Raw genomic sequence first — 27,037 nt, 5'->3', positions numbered from 1 at the left:
AACGTACAACTTACCACATAGAACAAAGTTGAAGCTTAGGGGTATGGATGTAGACACCCGATGTCCTGTGTGCTACCGATTTGATGAAGAGAGATGACACTGTTTCATGAAATGCAAAAATATGAACAAGTCAACAATTCAGGCCGAAGCTTGCTCAATGCCTAGATCCTCTCAATCTACTAGAAGATGTGCTCAAACTAGATGAAGAAGAATGCGTAAATGTATGCATCTTCCTCTGGACATGGTGGCACGAAAGAAATAAAATAAATGCATGCGATGAAATGGGGACTCCTAAAGCTATTTTACCTCTATCATCAAGCATGTTGAATTCAGGAATATCAAGCATAGATAGACACTTCTGAAGAAAGTACCAAATAGTAGATGGTCTCCTCAAAACACGAGTTTCTAAAATTAACATTGATGTTGCCTACCATGACACTCATGTGGTTCCGGTTTCACAAATAGGAATGGTCTTGGTAATCCGGTTGATGCAAGAAGGTTATTTGGAGCACGTCTCCAGTGAACTACACGCTGAAGATTTGGCCATGTTGCTTCTATAAATGTTGTTGCAAGAATGGGATGGGGTCAAATCATATTGGAGATGGACTCTGTGGTGCTGATGTAGGCGGTTTCAACTGGAAATTATAGTTTAGCTGCACTAGGATATTTGTTTTACTAAATAAAGCTTCAGTTAAGAGTAGCTCTTGTCTCTTGATGTTGTTAAATTAGGTATTTGTCCAAGGTCATGCAATGATGTTGCGCACACTTTAGTTGAGTATGCAGTTGGTTCGGGGAATGATAACTTTGAAATCAGACTTTGTACTCTCTTTATCCATATTAATTATCGCTCATTTAGTAAAGTTAACTAAAAACTCTGTAGCATGTGACCACCAGCACTTTTTAGCTAATGGAATACTGGTTGTTCCTTAAAAAAGAACAAATCTCCGCCGTTGGGGACTTGGATTCCGACAGACACTGATCATCTCCGTGCCACCGCCTACTGATGTAACTCCGCATCCATTTCTCCAGAATGGCCTCGTCGTCAGTGGCCACGTACGTGCCCCCGCATCAATCCTAGTTGCCACATTGGCTGGCGTGGCTGTGTTATTGACGCCAGCCTGGCCCACTGTGCTCGAGCTCGACGGTGTTGCTCCGCCTCAAATACCTAGACTCCCACACTGGCAGGTCAGTAAGCCATTCCTCGTCTCCTCCCCTCCACTCTTATCCTCTCTAGTACTCTCATGTCATGCAATTTATGGGTTGAGTTGTGCTACTATAGAAGATGATATGGTTTGGATGAAAGCTATTGAGTGCTACTGTTGGGTTCATGCTCCAACCAACTCATGCAAAAGTCCGAACTGATGGAGCGAGGCGGACAATATATTTCAACACTCTCCCTCACGTCTAGAATATTTTAGTCCTTGGATGTGGGATCGATGTAGGCCACATAATCTTTTTTAATACCGCGTTGGCAGGGTCTTGAACTTGAGACATCTTGGCTCTGATATCATATTGAATTCATGCTCCAACCAACTTATAGAAAAGTCTGAACTGATGAAGAGAAGTGGGCAATATATTTCAACTGCTCCTTGACCTAGTTGTACCACTAATAAGAGTAGATTGGCTGCTATTCTTGGCCCTCTACGCTCTTTTAGATTAAATCATGTGTTTGTGATGTGCAAGTGGGAGGCTAATGGGGATATAAGTTCGATTTATCACACTTTTCCTCATTATCTCTCTCCCCTCTCCTCCTATACTTTCCTCTCTACTGGTAAGAACAGATGTTATTTCTTCTCTAATCTCTATTTCTCTATCTTCCTCTGCCTGAACTATTAAGAATAGAGAACTATGTTTAATTTGGCTAAGCTCATTTTCCTAAGTTTCACTTTGGCCTATCGCATAATGTTTTAGTAGTACTTACGTTGGGCACTATTCCTCTTCTTTTAGAAGCGAGTTTTTGGCCCCTTCCAAGTACTCTCCTCTATTCTCTTACTAACCCAACCTTGTGGGCTTCTGAACTTATTCTTAAATAGGACCCCCAAGCCATAGCTATTAGCTAGAGCCTCACAACACTGATTGGTGAAGCAAGTACCAAGGGAGAAAGGACCACCATCTCTAGTAGACTAAGATTAAGAAGAAGGTAGGAGGAGTCAGCTTACCACAAGAAGAAGGTTGTTCTTCAAACGGAGAAAGGACCACCATCTTTAGTAGACTAAGATCAAGAAGAAGAAAAACTAGGAGGAGTGGGCTTACTACAAGAAAAAATGTTTTTCTGAATTCCTTCTTCTTGTGGTAAGTACGCTCCTCTTAGCTTCTTTTCTTGTTTCAGAACATCCTTCTTCTCTTGATTACTTGCTGCACCAGGTAGTGTTGTGAGGCTCTAGCTATGGCTTGGGGGTCCTATTTGTGGTCTCTTGTGGTTCATGTTAAGATGACAGCTCAAATGACCACCTCTAATTATCTGCCAACACCTCTGCCTTGTTGCCCTCTTCTCCTTGATAGTTATGTTTGAAGCATCTAGGTGACCTTTGTGGATGAGGATTGTTGCATCAGCAGCTTGGTTTGCTCAGTTAGGCCTTATCTCCTTTGTAGCACCACTTTGACATTAGTTAAGTGTGGAATATAACTTTTCAAATCGAACTTTTCTAAAGGCTGCAAACATCCTAACACTAACCCCCAAAATCTTCTTTAGTCTTTGCTTCCCTTTGTGTGCAGATCTTAGTCTGAGAAGTGAAGAAAAAAATGGAATCAAGGATGACCTAATCAGATCTTGAGATTAGAATTTCATGTTTCATTATAACAACATTGTGATGTAGTCGCACCATTTCTCGTGAACTTATATTATTCACAATCATTTATGTAACTGTAACTCCAATTCCTTCCAACACACGCGACACCCCGGAAGACTTGAACCGTATATTCTTCACTTGTGTTACGGCTCAATTCCTTTGGAGCTATTTCAAGGAAGTCTGTGGTGGCGCATGGTGCCACACGAACTTCCCAGACTTGTTCGAAGAACTCCAAACCACGCGTGGGCTCCCGCCACATTAGGTGGTTTGGGATCGGAGTTCTTGCATGGACCCTATGGACGATCCGTAACAAGCTCATGCTAGAGCATGCGCCTTTTCATCGGTCTATTGATGCACTATACAAACTTTGTGGTTTCTTGCAGCTCTCGAAACTGCTTAGTTGTCGTCCGGAGCACGCCTACATCGACTCCATCACCGCCGGCCTCCGCTCCATCGCGCTCCGTTTGTCGCCTCCGCCACCTGAGTGTGATTAGTCGCCCCCTTTCCTGGGTGTGCGGCATGTATGTTGTTCTTGTCTTTTGGGCTTGTTGAGTTGTGCCCTTAGCTGAACCTTCATACTTTGTGTGTACTCTGTGTCATGTCGGGTGGTCTGTGTTGCGTTCTTCTTCTGCACTGGCCTTTGTCTTTGGCGGTTTGCCTTATATACAAAGCAGGGTGAAAGCCTTTTTCGGTATAATTGATCAAAACTTGTAATGGCCGGGATTATTAATTTATTTTATGTGATTCGTAACTATTCTCTCTTAGCCAACTGCTTGTCATTCTAATCTCCTATGATATCTGGTTAGTACTTTGCTAATCAAAGTTCTCAGTACTTTGCTAATCACATTTTAAAGTTTCCGCCTACTCATTACTTAACTATTCTAATTGTTTGAAGGAAAACAAACAAAATTTCCCTGATGCTTAACATGCATAACGTGCCGGCAAACTACGGGTCATCACTCCGATATTTGCATGTTGCCAATGAGTTCCAGGATTGACCACTTCTTTTCTGAGTTACATTAAGTACCACTTCCATGTTCTCCCTCAACTCAAATAGTTCAGTAAGTGAAACTAGTAGAAACAAGCACATCAATGGTTCAGATAGATAATCCGAGCAGCCATCCTAACTGATTACTCGTTCACCCTACATACAAAGTCACAACACCTTTGCTATCTCCTACTCCCTCCGTTCCAAATTACCTCAATCCTTCACATTTTAAAGGAAAAAAAACATTAGCCTAGACCCAATGGAAAAAATCATATCCTATGAATCAAGTGACATATTTTTCCCTATAGAAAGTGAGATGCATGCCACCTCACTTCCTATGATTTTCCTATTCCTATGATATTCCTACCCTATGAACCAAAGGAGGCCCAAATGGAGTACGTTTACAATTGTCTTACCAGATTACTACCGGTTCACCCACCGATCAGGCATATAAGTATTATGCACAATGCACTCCAAGGCTCCGAGCCATGGTCCTCCACAGTAGGTAGTACAACGCCACTTGCAACAACAACAACAGTAGGCACATGCAACAACAGCAACAAAAACTCCAACTTTTTGACGCACACGCCGCAGGCAAGGAACGAGGTGAGAAAAGCCAGCGGTACTTTTTTTGCAAATAAATCACTTCCATTACTTAAACAGGTCCATTACAGTCCTGCTGACACAGCATGTTAATCTCATCAGGTACACATCTTAACCACACAGCAGTTTTAGGAAGAGAGTAACCCATTTGTGCAAGTGTATGACTCGCTCTATTCTGCTCGCGCCGGATGGCCTTTATTTCATGTGTTCACTGAGCAAGTAGCTGCCGTGTCTCCCCAACCATAGCTGCGACAGGCGTTCTGTTGGGTGTCGGATCGCTGATCATGTGCACCGTCGTCTCGTAGTCTGTCTCGACGATGAGCTGGTCGGTACTCCTGTTAGAATAAATCCGAGGCACGTAGGCAATCTACTGAGGACCAAGCAATCACACGAGTACGACACGGACAATCTATCGGCAGGAAGAGCAGGGACACCGAGGCTCAGGCGGGATCGGGAGGAAAAGCAGATGAGCAGGGAAGAGGGCGGGAGAATAATACCTTCAAGGTGGAGCTCGGTGAAGGAAATATGCCCTGGAGGCAATAATAAAGTTATTATTTATTTCCTTATTTCATGATAAATGTTTATTATTCATGCTAGAATTGTATTAACCGGGAACATGATACATGTGTGAATACATAGACAAACAGAGTGTCACTAGTATGCCTCTACTTGACTAGCTCGTTGATCAAAGATGGTTATGTTTCCTAACCATAGACATGAGTTGTCATTTGATTAACGGGATCACATCATTAGGAGAATGATGTGATTGACTTGACCCATTCCGTTAGCTTAGCACTCGATCGTTTAGTATGTTGCTATTGCTTTCTTCATGACTTATACATGTCCCTATGACTATGAGATTATGCAACTCCCGTTTACCGGAGGAACACTTTGTGTGCTACCAAACGTCACAACGTAACTGGGTGATTATAAAGGTGCTCTACAGGTGTCTCCGAAGGTACTTGTTGGGTTGGCGTATTTTGAGATTAGGATTTGTCACTCCGATTGTCGGAGAGGTATCTTTGGGCCCACTCGGTAATGCACATCACTATAAGCCTTGCAAGCATTGCAACTAATGAGTTAGTTGTGGGATGATGTATTACAGAACGAGTAAAGAGACTTGCCGGTAACGAGATTGAACTAGGTATTGAGATACCGACGATCGAATCTCGGGCAAGTAACATACCGATGACAAAGGGAACAACGTATGTTGTTATGCGGTTTGACTGATAAAGATCTTCGTAGAATATGTAGGAGCCAATATGAGCATCCAGGTTCCGCTATTGGTTATTGACCGGAGACGTGTCTTGGTCATGTCTACATAGTTCTCAAACCCGTAGGGTCCGCACGCTTAAAGTTCGATGACGATTATATTATGAGTTTATGTGTTTTGATGTACCGAAGGAGTTTAGAGTCCCGGATGAGATCGGGGACATGACGAGGAGTCTCAAAATGGTCGAGACGTAAAGATCGATATATTGGACGACTATATTCGGACATCGGAAAGGTTCCGAGTGATTCAGGTATTTTCGGGAGTACCGGGGAGTTACGGGAATTCGTATTGGGCCTTAATGGGCCATACGGGAAAGGAGAGAAAGGCCTCAAAGGGTGGCCGCACCCCTCCCCATGGGCTGGTCCGAATTGGACTAGGGAGGGGGGCGCCCCCTTCCTTCCTTCTCCTTTTCCCTTCCCTTTCCTTCCCTCCTACTCCTACTACTTGGAAGGGCTCCTAGTTCTACTAGGAAAAGGGGAATCCTACTCCCGGTGGGAGTAGGACTCCCTAGGGCGCGCCATAGAGAGGTCCAGCCCCCCCCTCCTCCACTCCTTTATATACGGGGGTAGGGGCACCCCAAAGACACAACAATTGATCTCTTGATCTCTTAGCCGTGTGCGGTGCCCCCTTCCACCATAATCCACCTCGATCATATCGTAGTGGTGCTTAGGCGAATCCCTGCGATGGTAGAACATCATCATCTTCACCACGCTGTCATGCTGACGAAACTCTCCCTCAACACTCGGCTGGATCGGAGTTTGAGGGACGTCATTGAGTTGAACGTGTGCAGAACTCGGAGGTGCCGTGCGTTCGGTACTTGATCGGTCGGATCATGAAGACGTAGGACTACGCCAACCGCGTTGTGCTAATGCTTCCGCTTTCGGTCTACGAGGGTATGTGGACAACACTCTACCCTCTCGTTGCTATGCATCACCATGATCTTGTGTGTGCGTAGGAATTTTTTTGAAATTTCTACGTTCCCCAACAGTGGCATCCGAGCCTGGTTTTATGCGTAGATGTCATATGCACGAGTAGAACACAAGTGAGTTATGGGCGATATAAGTCATACTGCTTACCAGCATGTCACACTTTGGTTCGGCTGTATTGTTGGATGAAGCGGCCCGGACCGACATTACGCGTACGCTTACGCGAGACTGGTTTTACCGCCGTGCTATGCACACAGGTGACTAGCGGGTGTCAGTTTCTCCAACTTTAGTTGAACCAAGTGTGGTTACGTCCGGTCCTTGCGAAGGTTAAAACAGCACCAACTTGACAAACTATCGTTGTGGTTTTGATGCGTAGGTAAGAACGGTTTTTGCTCAGCCCGTAGCAGCCACGTAAAACTTGCAACAACAAAGTAGAGGACGTCTAACTTTTTTTTGCAGGGCATGTTGTGATGTGATATGGTCAAGACGTGATGAGATATAAGTTGTTGTATGAGAGGATCATGTTTTGTTGAAGTTATCGGCAACTGGCAAAAGCCTTATGGTTATCTCTCTATTGCATAAGATGCAAGCACCAAATAATTGCTTTACTTTATCGCTATGCGATAGCAATAGTTGCAAGAGCAATTGTTGGCGAGACAACCATGTGATGACACATTGATATAGATCAAGATGATGGAGATCATGGTGTCATGCCAGTGACGATGGAAATCATGACGATGATTTGGAGATGGAGATCAAAGGCACAAGATGATGATGGCCATATCATGTCACATATTTTGATTGCATGTGATGTTTATCTTTTATGCATCTTATTTTTCTTAGTTCGACGGTAGCTTTATAAGATGATCTCTCACTAATTATCAAGGTACAAGTGTTCTCCCTGAGTATGCACCGTTGCAAAAGTTCTTCGTGATGAGACACCACGTGATGATCGGGTGTGATAGGCTCTACGTTCAAATACAACGGGTGCAAAACAGTTGCACATGCGGAATACTCAGGTTAAACTTGACGAGCCTAGCATATAACAGATATGGCCTCGTAACACGGAGACCGAAAGGTTGAGCGTGAATCATATAGTAGATATGATCAACATAGTGATGTTCACCGTTGATACTACTCCATCTCACGTGATGATCGGACATGGTTTAGTTGATATGGATCACGTGATCACTTAGAGGATTAGAGGGATGTCTATCTAAGTGAGAGTTCTTAAGTAATATGATTAATTGAACTTTAATTTATCATGAACTTAGTCCTGGTAGTATTAGCATATCTATGTTGTAGATCAATAGCTCGCGATGTTGCTCCCCATTTAATTTTTATATGTTCCAAGAGAAAACTAAGTTGAAAGCTGTTAGTAGCAAGGATGCGGATTGGATCCGTGATCTGAGGTTTATCCTCATTGCTGCACAGAAAAATTATGTCCTTGATGCACCGCTAGGTGACAAACCTATTGATGGAGCAGATGCAGATGTTATGAACATTTGGCTAGCTCAATATGATGGCTACTTGATAATTTAGTGCACCATGCTTAAACGACTTAGAATTGGGACTTCAAAGACGTTTTGAATGGCATGGACCATATGAGATGTTCCAGGAGTTGAAGTTAATATTTCAAGCAAATACCCGAGTTGAGAGATATGAAATCTCCAACAAGTTCTATAGCTAAAAGATGGAGGAGAATAGCTCAAGCAGTGACCATGTGGTCAGATTGTCTGGATACTACAATCGCTTGAATCAAGTGGGAGTTAATCTTCCAGATAAAATAGTGATTGACAGAATTCTCTAGTCACCATCACCAAGTTAGTAGAACTTCGTGATGAACTATAATATGCAAGGGATAACGGAAACGATTCCCAAGCTCTTCGTGATACTGAAATCGACGAAGGTAGAAATCAAGAAAAGCATCAAGTGTTGATGGTAAACAAAACCACTAGTTTCAACTAAAGGGAAGAAAGGGGAACTTCAAGAAGAACGGCAAAAAAGTTGCTGCTCAAGTGAAAAAACCAAGTCTGGACCTAAGCCTGAAACTGAGTGCTTCTACTGTAAAGGGACTGGTCATTGGAAGTGGAACTACCCCAAGTAATTGGCGGATAAGAAGGATGGCAAAGTGAACATAGGTATTTTGATATGCATGTTATTGATGTGTACTTTACTAATGTTTATAGCAACCCCTCAGTATTTGATACTAGTTCAGTTGCTAAGAATAGTAACTCGAAACGGGAGTTGCAGAATGAACAGAGACTAGTTAAGGGTGAAGTGACGATGTGTATTGGAAATGATTCCAAGATTGATATGATCATCATCACACACTCCCTATACTTTTGGGATTAGTGTTAAACCTAAAATAAATGTTATTTAGTGTTTGCGTTGAGCATAAATATGATTGGATCATGTTTATTGCAATACGATTATTCATGTAAGTTAGAGAATAATTGTTGTTCTGTTTACATGAATAAAACCTTCTATGGTCATACACCCAATGAAAATGGTTTGTTGGATCTCGATCGTGGTGATACACATTTCCATAATATTGAAGCCAAAAGATGCAAAGTTAATAATGATAGTGCAACTTATTTGTGGCACTGTAGTTTAGGTCATACTGGTGTAAAGTGCATGAAGAAAATTCATGTTGATGGGCTTTTGGAATCACTTGATTATGAATCAGTTGATGCTTGCGAACCATGCCTCATGGGCAAGATGACTAAGACTCCGTTCTCCGGAACAATGGAGTGAGCAACAGATTTGTTGGAAATCATACATACTGATGTATGTGGTCCGATGAATATTGAGGCTCGCGGCAGGTATCATTATTTTCCGATCTTCACAGATGATTTGAGCAGATATAAGTATAGCTACTTGATGAAACACAAGCTTGAAACATTTGAAAAGTTCAAAGAATTTCAGAGTGAAGTGGAGAATCATCGTAACAAAAATAAAAGTTTCTACGATATGATCGCAAAAGTAAAATATTTGAGTTACGAGTTTTGCCTTTAGTTAAAACAATGTGAAATAGTTTCACTACTCACGCCACTTGGAACACCACAGCATAATGGTGTGTCCAAACGTCATAACCGTACTTTATTGGATATAGTACAATCTATGATGTTTCTTACCGATTTACCACTATCGTTTTGGGGTCATGCATTAGAGACAGCTGCATTCACGTTAAAAAGGGGCACCATCTAAGTCCGTTGAGACGACACAATATGAACTGTGGTTTGGCAATAAACCAAAGTTGTCGTTTCTTAAAGTTTGGGGTTGCGATGCTTATAAGAAAAAGTTTCATCATGATAAGCTCAAACCCAAATCGAAGAAATGTGTCTTCATAGGATACCCAAAGGAGACAGTTGGGTACACCTTCTATCACAGATCCGAAGGCAAGACATTCGTTGCTGAGAATGGATACTTTCTACAGAAGAATTTTCTCTCGAAAGAAGTGAGTGGGAGGAAAGTAGAACTTGATGAGATAACTGTACCTGCTCCCTTATTGGAAAGTAGTTCATCACAGAAATCTGTTCCTGTGACTACTACACCAATTAGTGAGGAAGCTAATGATGATGATCATGTAACTTCATATCAAGTTACTACCGAACCTCGTAGGTAAACCAGAGTGAGATCCGCACCAGAGTGGTACGGTAATCCTGTTCTGGAGGTCATGTTACTTGACCATGACGAGCCTACGAACTATGAGGAAGCGATGATGAGCCCAGATTCCGCGAAATGGCTTGAGGCCATGAAATCTGAGATGAGATCCATGTATGAGAACAAAGTATGGACTTTGATTGACTTGCCCATTGATCAGCGAGCCATTGAGATTAAATGGATCTTCAAGAGGAAGACGGACGCTGATAGTAGTGTTACTATCTACAAAGCTAGAATTGTCGCAAAAAGGTTTTCGACAAGTTCAAGGTGTTGACTACGATGAGAGTTTCTCACTCGTATCTATGCTTAAGTCTGTCCGAATCATGTTAGCAAATTGCCACATTTTATGAAATCTGGCAAATGGATCTCAAAACTACATTCCTTAATGGATTTCTTAAAGAAGAGTTGTATATGATACAACCAGAAGGTTTTGTCGATCCTAGGTGCTAACAAAATGTGCAAGCTCCAGCGATCCATCTATGGACTGGTGCAAGCATCTCCGAGTTGGAATATACGCTTTGATGAGTTGATCAAAGCATATAGTTTTATACGGACTTGTGGTGAAGTCTATATTTACAAGAAAGTGAGTGGGAGCACTACAACATTTCTGATAAATATATGTGAATGGCATATTGTTGATCGGAAATAATGTAGAATTTTCTGGAAAGCATAAAGGAGTATTTGAAAGGAGTTTTTCAAATAAAGACCTCGATGAAACTACTTACATATTGAGCATCAAGATCTATAGAGATAGATCAAGACGCTTGATAAGTTTTTTCAATGAGTACATACCTTGACAAGATTTTGAAGTAGTTCAAAATGGAACAATCAAAGAAAGAGTTTTTACTTGTGTTACAAGATGTGAAATTGAGTAAGACTCAAAGCCCGACCACGGCAGAAGATAGAAAGAGAATGAAAGTCATTCCCTATGCCTCAGCCATAGTTTCTATAAAGTATGTCATGCTGTGTACCAGATCTATTATATACCCTACACTGAGTTTAGCAAGGGAGTACAATAGTGATCTAGGAGTAGATCACTGGACAGTGGTCAAAATTATCCTTAGTGGAATAAGGATATGTTTCTTGATTATGGAGGTGACAAAAGGTTCGTCGTAAAGGGTTACGTCGATGCAAATTTTGACACTGATCCAGATGACTCTAAGTCTCAATCTGGATACATTTTGAAAGTGGGAGCAATTAGCTAGAGTAGCTCCGTGCAGAGCATTGTTGACATAGAAATTATACATACGGATCTGAATGTGGTAGACCCGTAGACTAAACTTCTCTCATAAGCAAAACATGATCACACCTTAGTACTCTTTGGGTGTTAATCACATAGCGATGTGAACTAGATTATTGACTCTAGCAAACCCTTTGGGTGTTGGTTACATGACGATGTGAACTATGGGTGTTAATCACATGGTAATGTGAACTATTGGTGTTAAATCACATGGCGATGTGAACTAGATTATTGACTCTAGTGCAAGTGGGAGACTGAAGTAAATATGCCCTAGAGGCAATAATAAAGTTATTATTATTTCCTTATTTCATGATAAATGTTTATTATTCATGCTAGAATTGTATTAACCGGAAACATAATACATGTGTGAATACATAGACAAACATAGTGTCACTAGTATGCCTCTACTTGACTAGCTCGTTAATCAAAGATGGTTAAGTTTCCTAACCATAGACATGAGTTGTCATTTGATTAACGGGATCACATCATTAGGAGAATGATGTGATTGAAATCTGGCAAATGGATAAACAAAACTGCATTCCTTAATGGATTTATTAAAGAAGAGGTGTATATGATGCAACCAGAAGGTTTTGTCAATCCTAAAGGTACTAACAAAATATGCAAGCTCCAGCGATCCATCTATGGACTGGTGCAAGCATCTCGGAGTTGGAATATACGCTTTGATAAGTTGATCAAAGCATATAGTTTTATACAGACTTGCGATGAAGACTGTATTTACAAGAAAGTGAGTGGGAGCACTACAACATTTCTGATAAGTATATGTGAATGACATATTGTTGATCGGAAATAATGTAGAATTATTCTGCAAAGCATAAAGGAGTGTTTAAAAGGAGTTTTTCAAAGAAAGACCTCGGTGAAGCTGCTTACATATTGAGCATCAAGATCTATAGAGATAAATCAAGACGCTTGATAAGTTTTTTCAATGAGTACATACCTTGACAAGATTTTGAAGTAGTTCAAAATGGAACAGTCAAAGAAAGAGTTCTTGCCTGTGTTACAAGGTGTGAAATTGAGTATGACTCAAAACCCAACCACGGCAGAAGATAGAAAGAGAATGAAAGTCATTCCCTATGCCTTGGCCATAGGTTCTATAAAGTATGCCATGCTGTGTACCAGATCTATTATATACCCTACACTGATTTTGGCAAGGGAGTACGATAGTGATCTAGGAGTAAGATCACTTGACAGCGGTAAATATTATCCTTAGTGGAATAAGGATATGTTTCTCGATTATGGAGGTGACAAAAGGTTCGTCGTAAAGAGTTATGTCGATGCAAGCTTTGACACTGATCTGGATGACTCTAAGTCTCGATCCAGATACATATTGAAAAGTGGGAGCAATTAGCTAGAGTAGCTCCGTGCAGAGCATTGTTGACATAGAAATTTGCAAAATACTTACGGATCTGAATGTGGCAGACCCGTTGACTAAACTTCTCTCACAAGCAAAACATGATCACACCTTAGTACTCTTTGGGTGTTAATCACATAGCAATGTGAACTAGATTATTGACTCTAGTAAACCCTTTGGGTGTTGGTCACATGTCGATGTGAACTATGAGTGTTAATCACATGGTGATGTGAACTATTGGTATTAAGTCACATGGCGATGTGAACTAGATTATTGACTCTAGTGCAAGTGGGAGACTGAAGGAAATATGCCCTAGAGGCAATAATAAAGTTATTATTTATTTCCTTATTTCATGATAAATGTTTATTATTCATGCTAGAATTGTATTAACCGGGAACATGATACATGTGTGAATACATAGACAAACAGAGTGTCACTAGTATGCCTCTACTTGACTAGCTCGTTGATCAAAGATGGTTATGTTTCCTAACCATAGACATGAGTTGTCATTTGATTAACGGTATCACATCATTAGGAGAATGATGTGATTGACTTGACCCATTCCGTTAGCTTAGCACTCGATCGTTTAGTATGTTGCTATTGCTTTCTTCATGACTTATACATGTCCCTATGACTATGAGATTATGCAACTCCCGTTTACCGGAGGAACACTTTGTGTGCTACCAAACGTCACAACGTAACTGGGTGATTATAAAGGTGCTCTACAGGTGTTTCCGAAGGTACTTGTTGGGTTGGCGTATTTCGAGATTAGGATTTGTCACTCCGATTGTCGGAGAGGTATCTTTGGGCCCACTCGGTAATGCACATCACTATAAGCCTTGCAAGCATTGCAACTAATGAGTTAGTTGCGGGATGATGTATTACAGAACAAGTAAAGAGACTTGCCGGTAACGAGATTGAACTAGGTATTGAGATACCGACGATCGAATCTCGGGCAAGTAACATACCGATGACAAAGGGAACAACGTATGTTGTTATGCGGTTTGACTGATAAAGATCTTCGTAGAATATGTAGGAGCCAATATGAGCATCCAGGTTCCGCTATTGGTTATTGACCGGAGAAGTGTCTCGGTCATGTCTACATAGTTCTCGAACCCGTAGGGTCCGCACGCTTAAAGTTCGATGACGGTTATATTATGAGTTTATGTGTTTTGATGTACCGAAGGAGTTCGGAGTCCCGGATGAGATCGGGGACATGACGAGGAGTCTCGAAATGGTCGAGACGTAAAGATCGATATATTAGACGATTATATTCGGACATCGGAAAGGTTCCGAGTGATTCAGGTATTTTCGGGAGTACTGGGGAGTTACGGGAATTCGTATTGGGCCTTAATGGGCCATACGGGAAAGGAGAGAAAGGTCTCAAAGGGTGGCCGCACCCCTCCCCATGGGCTGGTCCGAATTGGACTTGGGAAGGGGGCGCCCCCTTCCTTCCTTCTCCTTTTCCCTTCCCTTTCCTTCCCTCCTACTCCTACTACTTGGAAGGGCTCCTAGTTCTACTAGGAAAAGGGGAATCCTACTCCCGGTGGGAGTAGGACTTCCCTAGGGCGCGCCATAGAGAGGGACAGCCCTCCCCCTCCTCCACTCCTTTATATACGGGGGTAGGGGGCACCCCAAAGACACAACAATTGATCTCTTGATCTCTTAGCCGTGTGCGGTGCCCCCTTCCACCATAATCCACCTTGATCATATCGTAGCAGTGCTTAGGCGAAGCCCTGCGATGGTAGAACATCATCATCGTCACCACGCCGTCATGCTGACAAAACTCTCCCTCAACACTCGGCTGGATCGGAGTTCGAGGGACGTCATCGAGTTGAACGTGTGCAGAACTCGGAGGTGCCGTGCGTTCGGTACTTGATCGGTCGGATCGTGAAGACGTACGGCTACATCAACCGCGTTGTGCTAATGCTTCCGCTTTCGGTCTACGAGGGTACGTGGACAACACTCTCCCCTCTCGTTGCTATGCATCACCATGATCTTGCGTGTGCGTAGGAATTTTTTTGAAATTGCTACGTTCCCCAACACTCGGGAGGAAGAGCAGGGGCACCGGGGCTTGGGAGGCGACGAAGCAGTGACGAGGCAGGGTCGCCGGGGCTCGGGAGGAAGACGGCGATGGCGCGTGGTCGGCGACGGCAGCGTGGGCAACAATAACGGGGCTCAGGCGGAAGAGTGGAGTGAAGAAGTGAGGAAATGGATGACTGAAAGAGCGATAAGACGAGCTTAGTAGTAGCGAGGGGCACGACACCTGCGCTACTGCTACTATGTTAGTTGTAGCGCGGGTTAGTTATCCAAAGCTGCTACTATTTCTAGCCCCGCTGTGTACAGTGGGGACCACTTAGCAGTAGTGTTGGTGGCCAGACACAACGCTACTGCTAAGCCCTACCTGCAACGTGTTATTTTAGGCCGCGCTACTGCTAAGTAACAGTAGCGCTGGCTACCAACCCCATGTTACTACTACTGATCTACCTATAGGATTTTTCCTGGTAGTGCTTGGATTTGGCAATACACATCGTTTTCCAACACAGCCAATGCATACCTCTTTTGTCTAGTGATTCAGCCCACAATTCATAGAGTAGTCCGGTAAATCCTGAACCACAGACTTCAAGAGGACTTCCTTTGCCTCACACGTCTTTTCCTTTTGCACCATCCTTGCACCTTCACCCGCGGTCTCTCATTGATGTGTTGAAATTTTTGTTCTGTAATCTTTCCCGTTGCCCTGGGGAAGCCAAGATATTTCTCCTTGAGTGCTTGTTGGTGTATTTGCAAAGCAGCCTTCATGCCTCTCCTCTCAGAAGCACCCACTGAAAAAATATTGAACTCTTCATCGTATTTGCACTCTGACCATAGCCCACATTGTAATGTTTCAAAATCTCATTCAGTCTCATGGCGCTCCACCCATTTGCAAACAAGAGATGAGAAATCCATGGGGCGGAGTAGCTTACAAGGATACCCCAATCAATCCATCCCCCATCACAATTCTTCAACATACAAGATGGGTCTTCACCACACAACAAGAATAAGTATGAGGAGATTGGATCTTTATGCTGGACCCCCTCCCAAGGGTTTAAAAGCCGGTAGTAGTTCACCATTTATTTTGACCTAAAAGTTCACGGTGGTGACACACCGCATAACAAGCAAGATCCATTCTTCTCCAAAACCGAGTCGTTGCATTATACCTTGTAAATATGCCCACTTAACTCTCTATCATTGGCTTTTATCATATCGATCTTGACGCACACCATCCTTGTCTACCTGTTTTTCTTCCAAATAGAGTGTATGCATTCATATGATGTGAGGAGATTGTCGATAATAAGTCAGTCTAGGGACGAAAGCACTATGTTCCTCTGCAACTATTTCATTTGAGTTATGCGAAGCTAGCCATAGCATTGTCACCATGAGCTGGTGTGATTTCGGGCACCACCCTCGTTCACCATACAAACACTTACCTACCTACGTACTAGGAGTAGGATCTATCTCTATCCCGACAGCCACCGCACCTGTTTCTGTTTGCAACTGTATTACCAGACTATCATGCACACCAGGGCCCCAAGCTAGCCATGGTCCTCCACACTAGGCAGCAGTACCACATGCAGAGGCAGCGGCAAACAAAAACCTCCAGCTTTTCGGCAAGGAAGAAAAGCCAGCACCGCCTCTGCACAATGAGCTACTCCTACTTGTTCTCTTTCAGCTTTCCACCACAACTGAATAGTGTGCTCCACTCCGTCAGTACAATGCTAGACTGTCACTTTTTTGTCCAAGCCTGCCATACATACGGATCTATCTGCCGTCACAGCAGCAACAAAAAAAAGAAAAATACTCATGTTACAAACTCAAGAGTTTTTTAGACATGTATAATGATGGCATACGAATACAGATGTCTCATGATAAAAAGTAATTTGAGATATATGTGTTGATTTTTTCTCCCCAATGCAAGCTACTATTAGTGGGCCTCATCCAAAAATAAAAAGTGATTCTCACTACACATGCATCCTTCCTCTTCACTTCAACTTTTTTCAACTTCATGCACTGGACCACACTTTTCTCTCTAAGCACCCGCCTCATGAAGAAGATTCTGCTTCCTGTTCCAAACCTACTTTTTCTGTCATCCGATCCTACATGGCATGTGAGGCATCATCCTGAGGCTATGCATTGTCCATGCCCTAGGCCTCGCCAATGGAGTCACCTGCTGGCTAGTTAAGCTGCATTAAGATTTCACACCTATGTGTATTCTGCATGCGTAAGCAAGTGTGGCGATGCTAACCAAGTGAGCCACTATCAAATTATTACCATTATCCTGCTTTATGAGACATGCCATTGCCATGCATCAATCACACGCCAAGAGCTTCCTTCTCCTCCACCAACACGGCGGGCTTGCTGCTGACATCGAGGAGCAGCTTCACGACGGACCTCATCGAAGGCCGGTTGATCGGGAGGCTGGACGCGCAGAGCAGAGCCACGCCGAGCACCCTGCGCATCTCGTCCCTGCAGGAGCACGACTCGCCGGCGAGCCTCGGGTCCAGCACCGAGTCCAGCCCCTCGCGCTCGACGCCGCCGCGCACCCACCTCACCAGGTCCTTGTCGCCGAGCTCCGGCCCCACGGCCCTCTTGCCGGTCACCAGCTCCAGCATCACCACGCCGAAGCTGTACACGTCGCTCTTCTCCGTGATGCGCAGCGTGTACGAGTACTCTACAGTTCAGATCACGGTCATCAGTTCATCGGCAAATTAGTAGAGTCCGGGATAAAGAACCGTTGGCGGCTCACCGGGAGCGATGTAGCCGCACGAGCCGGCGATGGCTGACACGGCGCTGGGGCCGCCGCGGTTGTCGTCGATGACCCGGGCGACGCCGAAGTCGGCGATCTTGGCGCCGAACTCGGCGTCCAGCAGGATGTTGTTGGACTTGACGTCCCGGTGCACGATCGGCGGCGCGCAGTCGTGGTGGAGGTAGGAGAGCCCCTCGGCCGCGTCGACCATGATCCTGCGCCGCATCGGCCAGTCCAGCAGGCCTCCCTTGCCGCCGTGGAGGAGGTCGCCAAGGCTGCCGTTGGGCATGTACTCGTAGACCAGCAGGCCGCGGTCACCGCTGCGGAGGCAGCACCACAGCTTCACGATGTTCTTGTGCCGGATCCTGCCCAGCGTCGCCACCTCCGCCTCGAAGGTGTCCGTCATGCCGTCCTTGTGTTTCCTCGCTGCGGCGGCGCCGCCGACGGCCCGCAGCTTCTTGACGGCCACGACATCCTCGTTCCCGAGGACGGCTCTGTACACCTTGCCCGCCGCGCCCGTGCCGACCACGTTGTCCTCGTCGTCGAGACAGCTCAGGAGGTCCTCCTCCACGAACTCCACCTTGTGGAACGACGTGACTATCCACTTGCTATCGCCGGGCTCCTCGCCGCGCTTCTTGTGCTGGCTCTGGCTCCGGTACTTGTACCAGAACCACGCGACGCCAAGGATGAGTATAACGACGGCAAAGGTGAGCACGGACTCGACGCTCCCGACGAGGCTGTGGCGGCGGGCGGCTGCTCTCCGCGCACCGGAGCATGCGCCTCGGCAGAGGGCTAGGTTGCCCAAGAAGCTGTCATCGTAGATGTCGCCGGAGAACAGAGGAGACAAATTGCCGGCGAGCCGGTTGTTGGACAGGTTGAACATGCTCAGCTTAAGGCTCTCCAGTTGCACAGGCACGCCGCCGGTGAACTCGTTGTTGGACAGGTCAAGCGAATTCAGCACAGGGAGCTCCCCGAGCTCCGGCGGGATGTTCCCGGTGAGACGGTTATGGGCAAGGTCGAGCTGTGTTAGCTTCTGCCACCGCCGAACACCATGTGGCAGCTCGCCGGAGAAGGAATTATTCCGTAAATCAAGCCGGGCGAGCGTGGACACATCAGCGAGTGTCGCCGGCAGAGGACCAGAGAACTGATTATTGGCGGCCGACAGCTCGACCAGCCTTGTCAAGCTGCCTATATGCGCCGGCAGCACGCCGGCGAAGTGGTTGTCTGATATCAGCAGCTGCGAGAGGTTGTGCGCCAGGGCAATAGCTGGCCCCACGGTGCCGGACAGAGCGTTCCCGGCGAGCTCCAGCAGGTACAGATGTGGCAGGCCCCACATGCCCGGCGGCACGGCTCCAGACAGCCAATTGTTCGGCAGCCGCACACGCGTCAACGTCCGGCATTGCCCCAGCTCCTGCGGAATCGAGCCCGAGAGCTCGTTGTTCAGAATCAAAAGCTGCTCCAGCTTCCCCGCGCTGCAGAGAGTCGCCGGAATGCGGCCGGAAATCTGGTTGTCTGACAGGTCGAGGAACTTGAGCGGGCAGTTCTTCCCGAACTCCGGCGGCAACTCCCCGACGAGGCGGTTAGTGAACAGCCTCAGGTCGTTCAACGCAGGCGCCTTATCCAGCGTCGACGGCACGGGGCCTGACAGCTCGTTCTCGTACAGGTGCAAGCTCTCCAGCCTCGGCGCGAGGAACAGGTCCGCCGGTATCTCGCCGGACAGCCTGTTCATGGCGGCGTCCAAGAACCTCAGCTTCTTGAGCCCGCCCATTCCCCCCGGCAGCCTCCCGGAGAGGTTATTCTTGTAGAGCTCGATCTGGACGAGGTTCTCCAAGCGCCCGATGCTCTCCGGGATCTCGCCGGTGAGGTTGTTGGTGGAGAGGTCGAGGTTGACGAGGCTCCTCAAACCGCCAATGGAAGACGGTATCCGCCCGACGAGGCAACACCCAGCGAGCCACAGCACGCGGAGGCGCGGGAGCCCATCGGCGAAAGCATCCGGCAAAGACGACGGCGCAAAGGGGTTGTACGCGAGCAGGAGCTCCTCGAGGGAGCTGACATTCGCCAGGAACGCCGGGAACTCGCCGGAGAGGTCGTTGCCGGCGAGGCTGAGCGTGGCGAGCGAGGCGAACCCCGCGCCGTAGCTGCTGGGCACCTCTCCGGAGAAGGCGTTCCCGGCGAGGTCGAGGTGCCTCAGATTCGGCAGCGCGGCGAGGCAGGGAGGGAGGGGGCCGGCGAGCGAGTTGTAGGAGAGGTCGAGGCGCAGGAGGGACCTCAGCGAGCAGAGCTGGGTCGGGAACGCGCCGGCGAGGGAGAGGTTGGAGAGGAGGAGCGAGGCGATGGCTGGGTCAGCGGAGGACCGGCAGAGGACGTGCGGCCAGCGGCACGGGGAGAGGGAGGGGGGCAGGGACGGGTCCCATGCCGCGAGCGCGGAGGCGGGGTCGGAGAGGACGGCCTTGGCGGCGAGGAGGCGGGTGAAGTCGGCGGGGAGGGGCGCGGCGGCGGCGGCGGCGTTGGCGAGGAGGAGGAGGAGGAGGCAGAGGAGCAGGGCAGTCATGGCATTGGTGTGGGGTGAGAGCGGAGAAGTGGGAGTGGAGGAAGTGGTGGTGGTGGTCGTGGGCTCAACTGCGTTCTTCGCGAAGCTCTCAACTGCACAGCAAACTGCAGCGGAATCAGGCCATTGCTGTTTCTCTACGCCCTTGACTGTACTAAACAAGCCACACGTCAAATAGCCTAGCAAGATTTAGACTGACATGCGCACACTTCTCAAAGATTTGGAGAAGAAAATGTAAGCCAGTATCGAAATTACTTGTCACAGAAATGGATGTATCTAGACGTATTTTACTTCTAGATATACCCATATCCGAAACAAGTAATTCCGAACGGAGGGAGTAGTAATGATGAACTGTGACAGTAACACAATTCTGAAAATATGATGCACTTACAACAAAGTCCGAGGCTTCTTCCTCCTATACACCCTATATTAAGAAACGGAGGGAGTATGATTTATGATGAGCTAGCTTAATACAGTTACTTCGAGCATGCAACCAAAAACTGAAGTAATTTACATCTACTATCTCTATTATTAAAGGAAGATCGAATGTCGTGATGGTTCGACCTCCTTTGATGGTTCGACCTCGTTCCCCGCCCTTCCCTTCCGCACGATCGCTCTCTCGCCCCCCATGATAAAAGGAAACAAGAAAAGCCACGATAAGAAAAAAAAAGCAGCCACGACCCGGAACAGGGACACCTCCCACGTCCCACGTCCAGCAACCCCCTCGCTCCTCCCAATCCCCGTGTATCGCACCCGAGAAAATTCACCACCGCCGTCCCTCATGCTACTAGCCGACGACGTCAGCCGCTTCATCGAGGTCGACGAGTCCCTCGACCCAAGACCCAACCCTTTCGTTCGCCTGCGTTGGTGGCTCCGTCAGTCTCGATGGGGTCGGTTACCAGATCTCAATCTTCCGGCTCATCTCCGCGACGGCACCCTCGGGCCTCGGCTTCGGCGGCGGGTCGAACCAGATCGCGCGTCGCGGAGGTGGCCGGCTGCATGGAAGCTAGGCCTCCACCTTGAGCAAGGGACGGGAGTGGCACACATACACACGTATGCATCCCAGCAACCTCGGCCGCCGGTGTGCCGCCAACGACGAGCCTCCGGCAGGTGGCGACTTTCATCTGCACCGGCACATCCTCTAGGGCTGTGCGGTGACGGCTCGATCTATTCCTACGAAGTGGTAGGAGCTCCAACTCTTCTCTCCGTCAGGTGTGTCTCATATATGTTCTTGTTCGGCTACAGGAACGGGACATGAGGGGAATGAGAGGAAGGGTGAGATTGTTTTCCGTTGCTTCTTCATCTGGCGGGGAGAGAAAGAAAGACAGAGAGAGAGAGGACGGGTACTTGCGAAAGTGCCCATCTAATCCTAATTTTTGTCAGAGATAGATGGGAGAAACATAAGCAATACAAGATCTTTGAGCCACAATTCAATTAGCACAGGATTCCCCAAAAACATTTGCTCCACTCCTAATTCCACTGACCTTTCGTCGACGATGTGAACATCGCTGGAGCTTCTTGTCCTAGATTTTACACGACCATATGTGTTCTACTCACGGTGGAAAAGCCCACCATGAGTGAGATAGAACAAAGGATGGCGGTGGAAGTGAGGCTACAACATCTGATCCTAAGTGGCATGATGTCAGTAAGTGGTGTTATGGTAGAGACAGTTATGGTGTTCTTATGGCATTAATGGGTGGACATCACATTGACAACGATGGTGCAAAAGACCTGACTTATGTTGATATAATCCATGTGTTTTTAGCATCAAACATCATAGAATTATTCAGTTTTCAACAAGTTTTCTTATAATGGTTCAAATGATGATGGATCAACTATTTGGGCTGACCTCATGCTGTTCTACGGAAGTTTGGTTTAGCATTTTGTTTTTCTCTACAGAAGACCCTGTAATATGATTTGCAGGTTGTCGTTTTGCGGTTATTGAACTTTGAGTTTGTAATGTCTGTTCATGCCTAATAGTCAACATATACTGTAAAAGTTTAGGATCTATAACATCCGGATACATCCGCCCATACTGGATGTGTATTTCTTCGAGGTATACTAAATTGACATGTTGCCGATTAATGCTTCATATATTATATAAGTGATCCATTTCACATGACTTCATCCTTTCAAATCTTGCAGGATCGTGTCCTCATATAGAGTACAATAGTTCTCTTATTTGGAGTTTAATCCATGTAAGCATGAAGTTTTGCTCATACGGTAAGTACTTAACGGACTTGGTTTGCCACAAAATGAATTAACTGGCTTTGGTTTTGGCTGACCTGGAACGATGTATTTGAACATTGCACCTTCAGTCCTTTGCACACTCTTATTATTTGTTCAAGAAATTCATCATGTTTCTTTTGTTATGTGTACAGCTTTCAGCCTGCCACTGTTCAAATCTGCAAGTGGCTGACGCCATATGTAGTTGCCAGCACTGCACGAGTTCAGAAATGAAGTATTCTGGTTTGACCATCTAAGTCTACATTATGTATGTGTTGTGAGATCCAACACCGATTTTGGGGACAGGACAGCAAGCATGGATGGCGTACACACAGTCTATTCTGAACATGTTTACAGTAAGATTATGGATATGCGTATGGATTATGGAAAAATTTGTAAAGTGAAATTATTTTAATTTGTTGAAAATAAATGTAGGCTGCCTGCCGAGTCTTGTCTAGATTAACCTTCATTTAACATGTATTACATGATGTGAAAATGATGATTTGCAGTGAAAATCATTTTGCAATAGTTGCAGTTATGTACATGAAAAATGTATTATATGTTTTGAATTTTACTACAGAAAATTGATGGCTGCGGATACATTTGTGCAATGGAATGGGGGGTGGGGGGAGCAATGGAGAAGGAAATGGTGCATTTTGTAGTTACTATCCTCGCAACTTATTTTATATAGGCAGTGTTGAGCGAAGCGATGACACATCATAGATGGAGTTGCAGAAAAAAATAGTGCTTGTCGAAAATAATTATAGGTTGCCTGCCGAGTCTTCTCAGGATTAACCTTCATTTAACATGTTGTAGTATACAATGTGAAAATGATGATGTAGAATTTGCAGTTAAAATAATTTTGCAATAGTTGCGGTTCTGTAATTGAAAAATATAGTCTATGTTTAAAAATTTACTACAAGAAACTTCTCTTTGCTATTACATTTTTGCAATACAGTGGGAGTGGTAGAGGTGAGGGGTGGATAGTTGGAGCAATGGAGAAGGAAAAGGTGCATTTTATAGTTACAATCCTGACAACTTATATAGGAAATGGTGAGCGACACATTGTAGATGGAGTTGCGGAAAATTTCAAGCACATACAAGGGTGAGGAAAGAAGGGACAATACACATTGTATTTCTACATGACGGGGTTATATTAAGAGATGGATAGCATACTGGGCGTCGAAGAATAAAAATGTGATATTCCGTGGCAACGCACGGGCACTCAGCTAGTCCTACCTAAACTGAATTTTCTTCTTCTTAGCCTTAGCATGGTTTCCTTCATTCCCACATCAAGCAAAACACTCGATGATGACTGACGCGATAGTTTTACTCCATGGAGACCTTGCCAAAGGAGTGAGATCATTCTAGATGTAGAAGGAAATGTTGTATCTTTTAAAATTTGCTGTACTGCTCTTTAAACAATGAATGGCAAATAACATGTCATGAGAAAGTTAGTGGTCAGGTACAAATACCGGGAGAAAATAGTGTACATGGTTGAAGTCCTTAGATTGGTTCATTGAAGAAAATGTCGATGCCAGAGTCTCGTGCAGAAACCGAATTTCTGTTCCATTTCATGCTCCAAGGAAAGACTGCAGGGCCCCAGTGTTATGAAGAACAGTCGAAAACACAAATACAGTAGATTGCAACTATTATTTCTCTGCTTGCTTTGTTATGTCAGCTCTAGACTTGCTCCAGTGTGAGTTTTGATCCTGGGCTATGTGCTCCGTAATCGTGGTAGTATGAGGATTGTGTATTAGTGCTTGACTTGGTTTGAACTTCCATGGCGCGGAAGACCTGAACTCGGTTTTGTTTTCTTTGCTTGGTTTCTATAAATGAAATCGGAGCGGAAACCCTCATTTGCTCAAAAAATAAATAAATACTGCAACGATATAGGGTCAGAACTAAACAGTAAAGTAGTTGGAAATAGATCGTACACTGGTTGTCCTTAAGTATAAAAAATAGCAGGCATAAGTATGGTTAAATAGCAGTATTTATTGAAGCTACAGATTGCAGAGGAGTCATGACACTAGTGTGGGTGAGAGCTCAGGAGTGGAAACCACCCCCCCCGCCCCCTCGCTCGTAGAAGTGACATGAGGTAACCCTAGCCGCTGTCGTTGGGTCTCTACAACAACAAAAACAAACATTTAGTTCCAAACAAGTTGGGGTAGGCTAGAGGTGAAATTCATAAGATCTCGCAACCAACTCATGGTTTTGGCTCTCTGGTAATACTCCAGTCCGAAATGCAATGGCGCTTTGGGAGGCCTGCTCTTGGTACCAGTATGGTTGACACATCCATTGTCCCCATGGCAGCAACTTCAAAAATGTTGCCATGACGACCACAAAAACATGTTGCCATGGTTAGTAAAGATTCCTTTTTGCCATGGAAACTTAAAGCATGTTGCCATGTTAATTAAAATGCCACCCATTGCATTTTTCAAACTTGTTTTGCCAGGTCAACTACTACTGCATACTTTCCCATAATGTTAGCAAAAATTGCCGTGATTTTCCGGAGGACAAATTCCAAGGATTTGGCAACACAAAACAATTTCTACGAAAAAACTGCATTTTGATTTGGGACACAATTTTTTTTCTAAAATTGTCCATGTGACTTCCGACTATTTTTACCATGTAAACCAAAGTTGGCATGACACATAACCCAGAGTAATAAATTGCTACTTAAAATTTTGTAAACCCCAATTTGTGATCACAAGAACCAACACAAAAATTCATGGCGACACCCACAGTTTGGCAGAGTGTGAACTAGATCGTGGTTTCGTACATTTTGCAATCTGCAACGCTTCAGGGACACTAGATGATTTTTCTTCTTAATAATAAATATAATAATAATCTTTTCCTAATAATAAAGCACGGATTGACTTTGTCGGGTTCACCGTCACAATACACTTCTTCCCGTGATTTTACGTTTTCAATTTGATTTTAAAACATATTCGAGGTGGTACTTTTCACATCTACCGTGAAAAGTCTCGTATGTCGTCGCCTGTGTCGTACATGCACTGGAGCTTCGTAAGTCTCATGGGCCAGAATTTAAGTTTCTGTTATGGGCCGCTAACAAAATAGCTGCTCCATGTGATAAACTTTTTTACTCCTTTTGAAATCAATAGTCCCACCCTGCTCTTTTAGATTATATCTTAGCAACTTAAATACGTTCTCAAATTGCATGAATCAAACAAGCCAAAGCAGGAAAAAAGACGAGACCTGCAGCATATATGCATCATCAATCCAAAAACATCTCTGAGGAGGAAGGTTCACACATACATATATACATGCTGGAATTTAGTCTATTTTGGGCAACCCAATAACTATTTCAGAAATTCCTAATAAATCTAGAGGCCCACTTAGGCCATTTGTGCAAGGCAAAGGATACTACTAAAGTTTAGTCCCACATTGCTAATTTAGTGGTAGTTGGACCTCCTTATAAGGGAGGTTCTTTCCCACTTGTACGAGCATGAGAACAAGAGGGATATCCACGTGCGCTCCTCCTCCGCCGCCGCGCCGCGGGTTGCGGGAATGAGACGATATCTAAATTTTTGCCACGCACTACGGGTATACGAAAGGTCACACGGAAGTTGAAAAGATTTTTGCAAAAGTGGAGTTCGAATGCGAACGGTGCAGCCCTTCGGCTGCCGGCTGTTCGCTTCGTCTCTGTCTCTTCGTTTCGCCTCCCGTCGTTGCCCTCTCGCCTCCTTCTCTTGCGCCTATAAAAGGGAGGTCGCTCCTCCCAGAGAGACGCACCAGAACTACTCCTTCCCTCGCCATCGGTTCCATCTCTGAGCTGCTGTTGTCTTCCTCATCCCGGCTTGCGGCGTGCACCGCACGTCGGGACAGTAGGCCTCCGAGACCGCACCTTTTGAGTCCTATACGGGAGAAGGGTGATAAGGTTTTTGGGGAGCGCTCTGTGCGACTACTGGCTTCTTCATCACGAACTCCGATGACTACTTCCCCGACGTCGACTACCTCAGCAACGACATGGCTGGAGAGGATGTCGACCCCAAGTCCAGTGCTTCTGCTGCTGCTGTCCCGTATGTGTTCTTCTTCTTTCTGTCAGATGTCCTGCCACAGTTTCTCGTACTAGTTCTTGCCCTACATGTGTTAGATTCTACTCCATATATGCAACATGATCTAGTGTCTGTCCTAGATGTGTTCAGTTCAAGTTCATATATGCAGATGCTATTTACTTTCTCTCCGTCAGATTGCAAGACTTGCTTTATCGCAGCTATATTAGTCATGCTTTATCTAATATTTCTGTTAATAAAATCATTTGGTAAATTGCTCATATTTCCAACAATCCAAAAACCTTATTATAGGCAATTTACCCCAAGTGGTTTTGCTGCTTCCATGAGACCTCCTATGTTTGAGGGTATCCACTATAAGAGGTGGCGCGTGAGAGCAGTCTTATGGTTTCAAACCATGAGTTGCTATGACGCCACTTCGGCAAACCTGAAGGAGAGCTTGATGCTCAACAGGCACAAGCTTTTCAGAAAATGGATACTCTGTTTAAGGCTGCTCTCTTGAGTGTTCTTGGTGAGAACATAGTTGATGCTTATGCGCCAACTGATAATGGAAAAGATATGTGGGATGCACTCGAGGCCAAGTTTGGGGTCT

The 27,037-nt window shown here is 45.3% G+C and overlaps 1 protein-coding gene across 1 annotated transcript; it reads right to left on the bottom strand.

The window, feature by feature from the left end:
- Positions 1-16,598: 16,598 nt before the first annotated feature.
- LOC125535755 (receptor-like protein kinase HSL1) lies at positions 16,599-20,431 on the bottom strand. The gene is made up of 2 exons (XM_048698830.1): positions 17,638-20,431; positions 16,599-17,562 (listed from the first exon to the last, which is right to left on the bottom strand). The coding sequence occupies exons 1-2, from the start codon at positions 20,186-20,188 to the stop codon at positions 17,204-17,206; spliced, it is 2,910 nt and encodes a 969-aa protein (XP_048554787.1). The 5' UTR covers positions 20,189-20,431; the 3' UTR covers positions 16,599-17,203.
- Positions 20,432-27,037: the final 6,606 nt, after the last annotated feature.

This window comes from Triticum urartu, chromosome 2 (assembly GCF_003073215.2).
Source record: "Triticum urartu cultivar G1812 chromosome 2, Tu2.1, whole genome shotgun sequence".
Lineage (NCBI taxonomy): Eukaryota > Viridiplantae > Streptophyta > Magnoliopsida > Poales > Poaceae > Triticum > Triticum urartu.
Note: the sequence above shows the minus strand (reverse complement) of the source record. Positions and strands in the feature narration are given on the sequence as shown.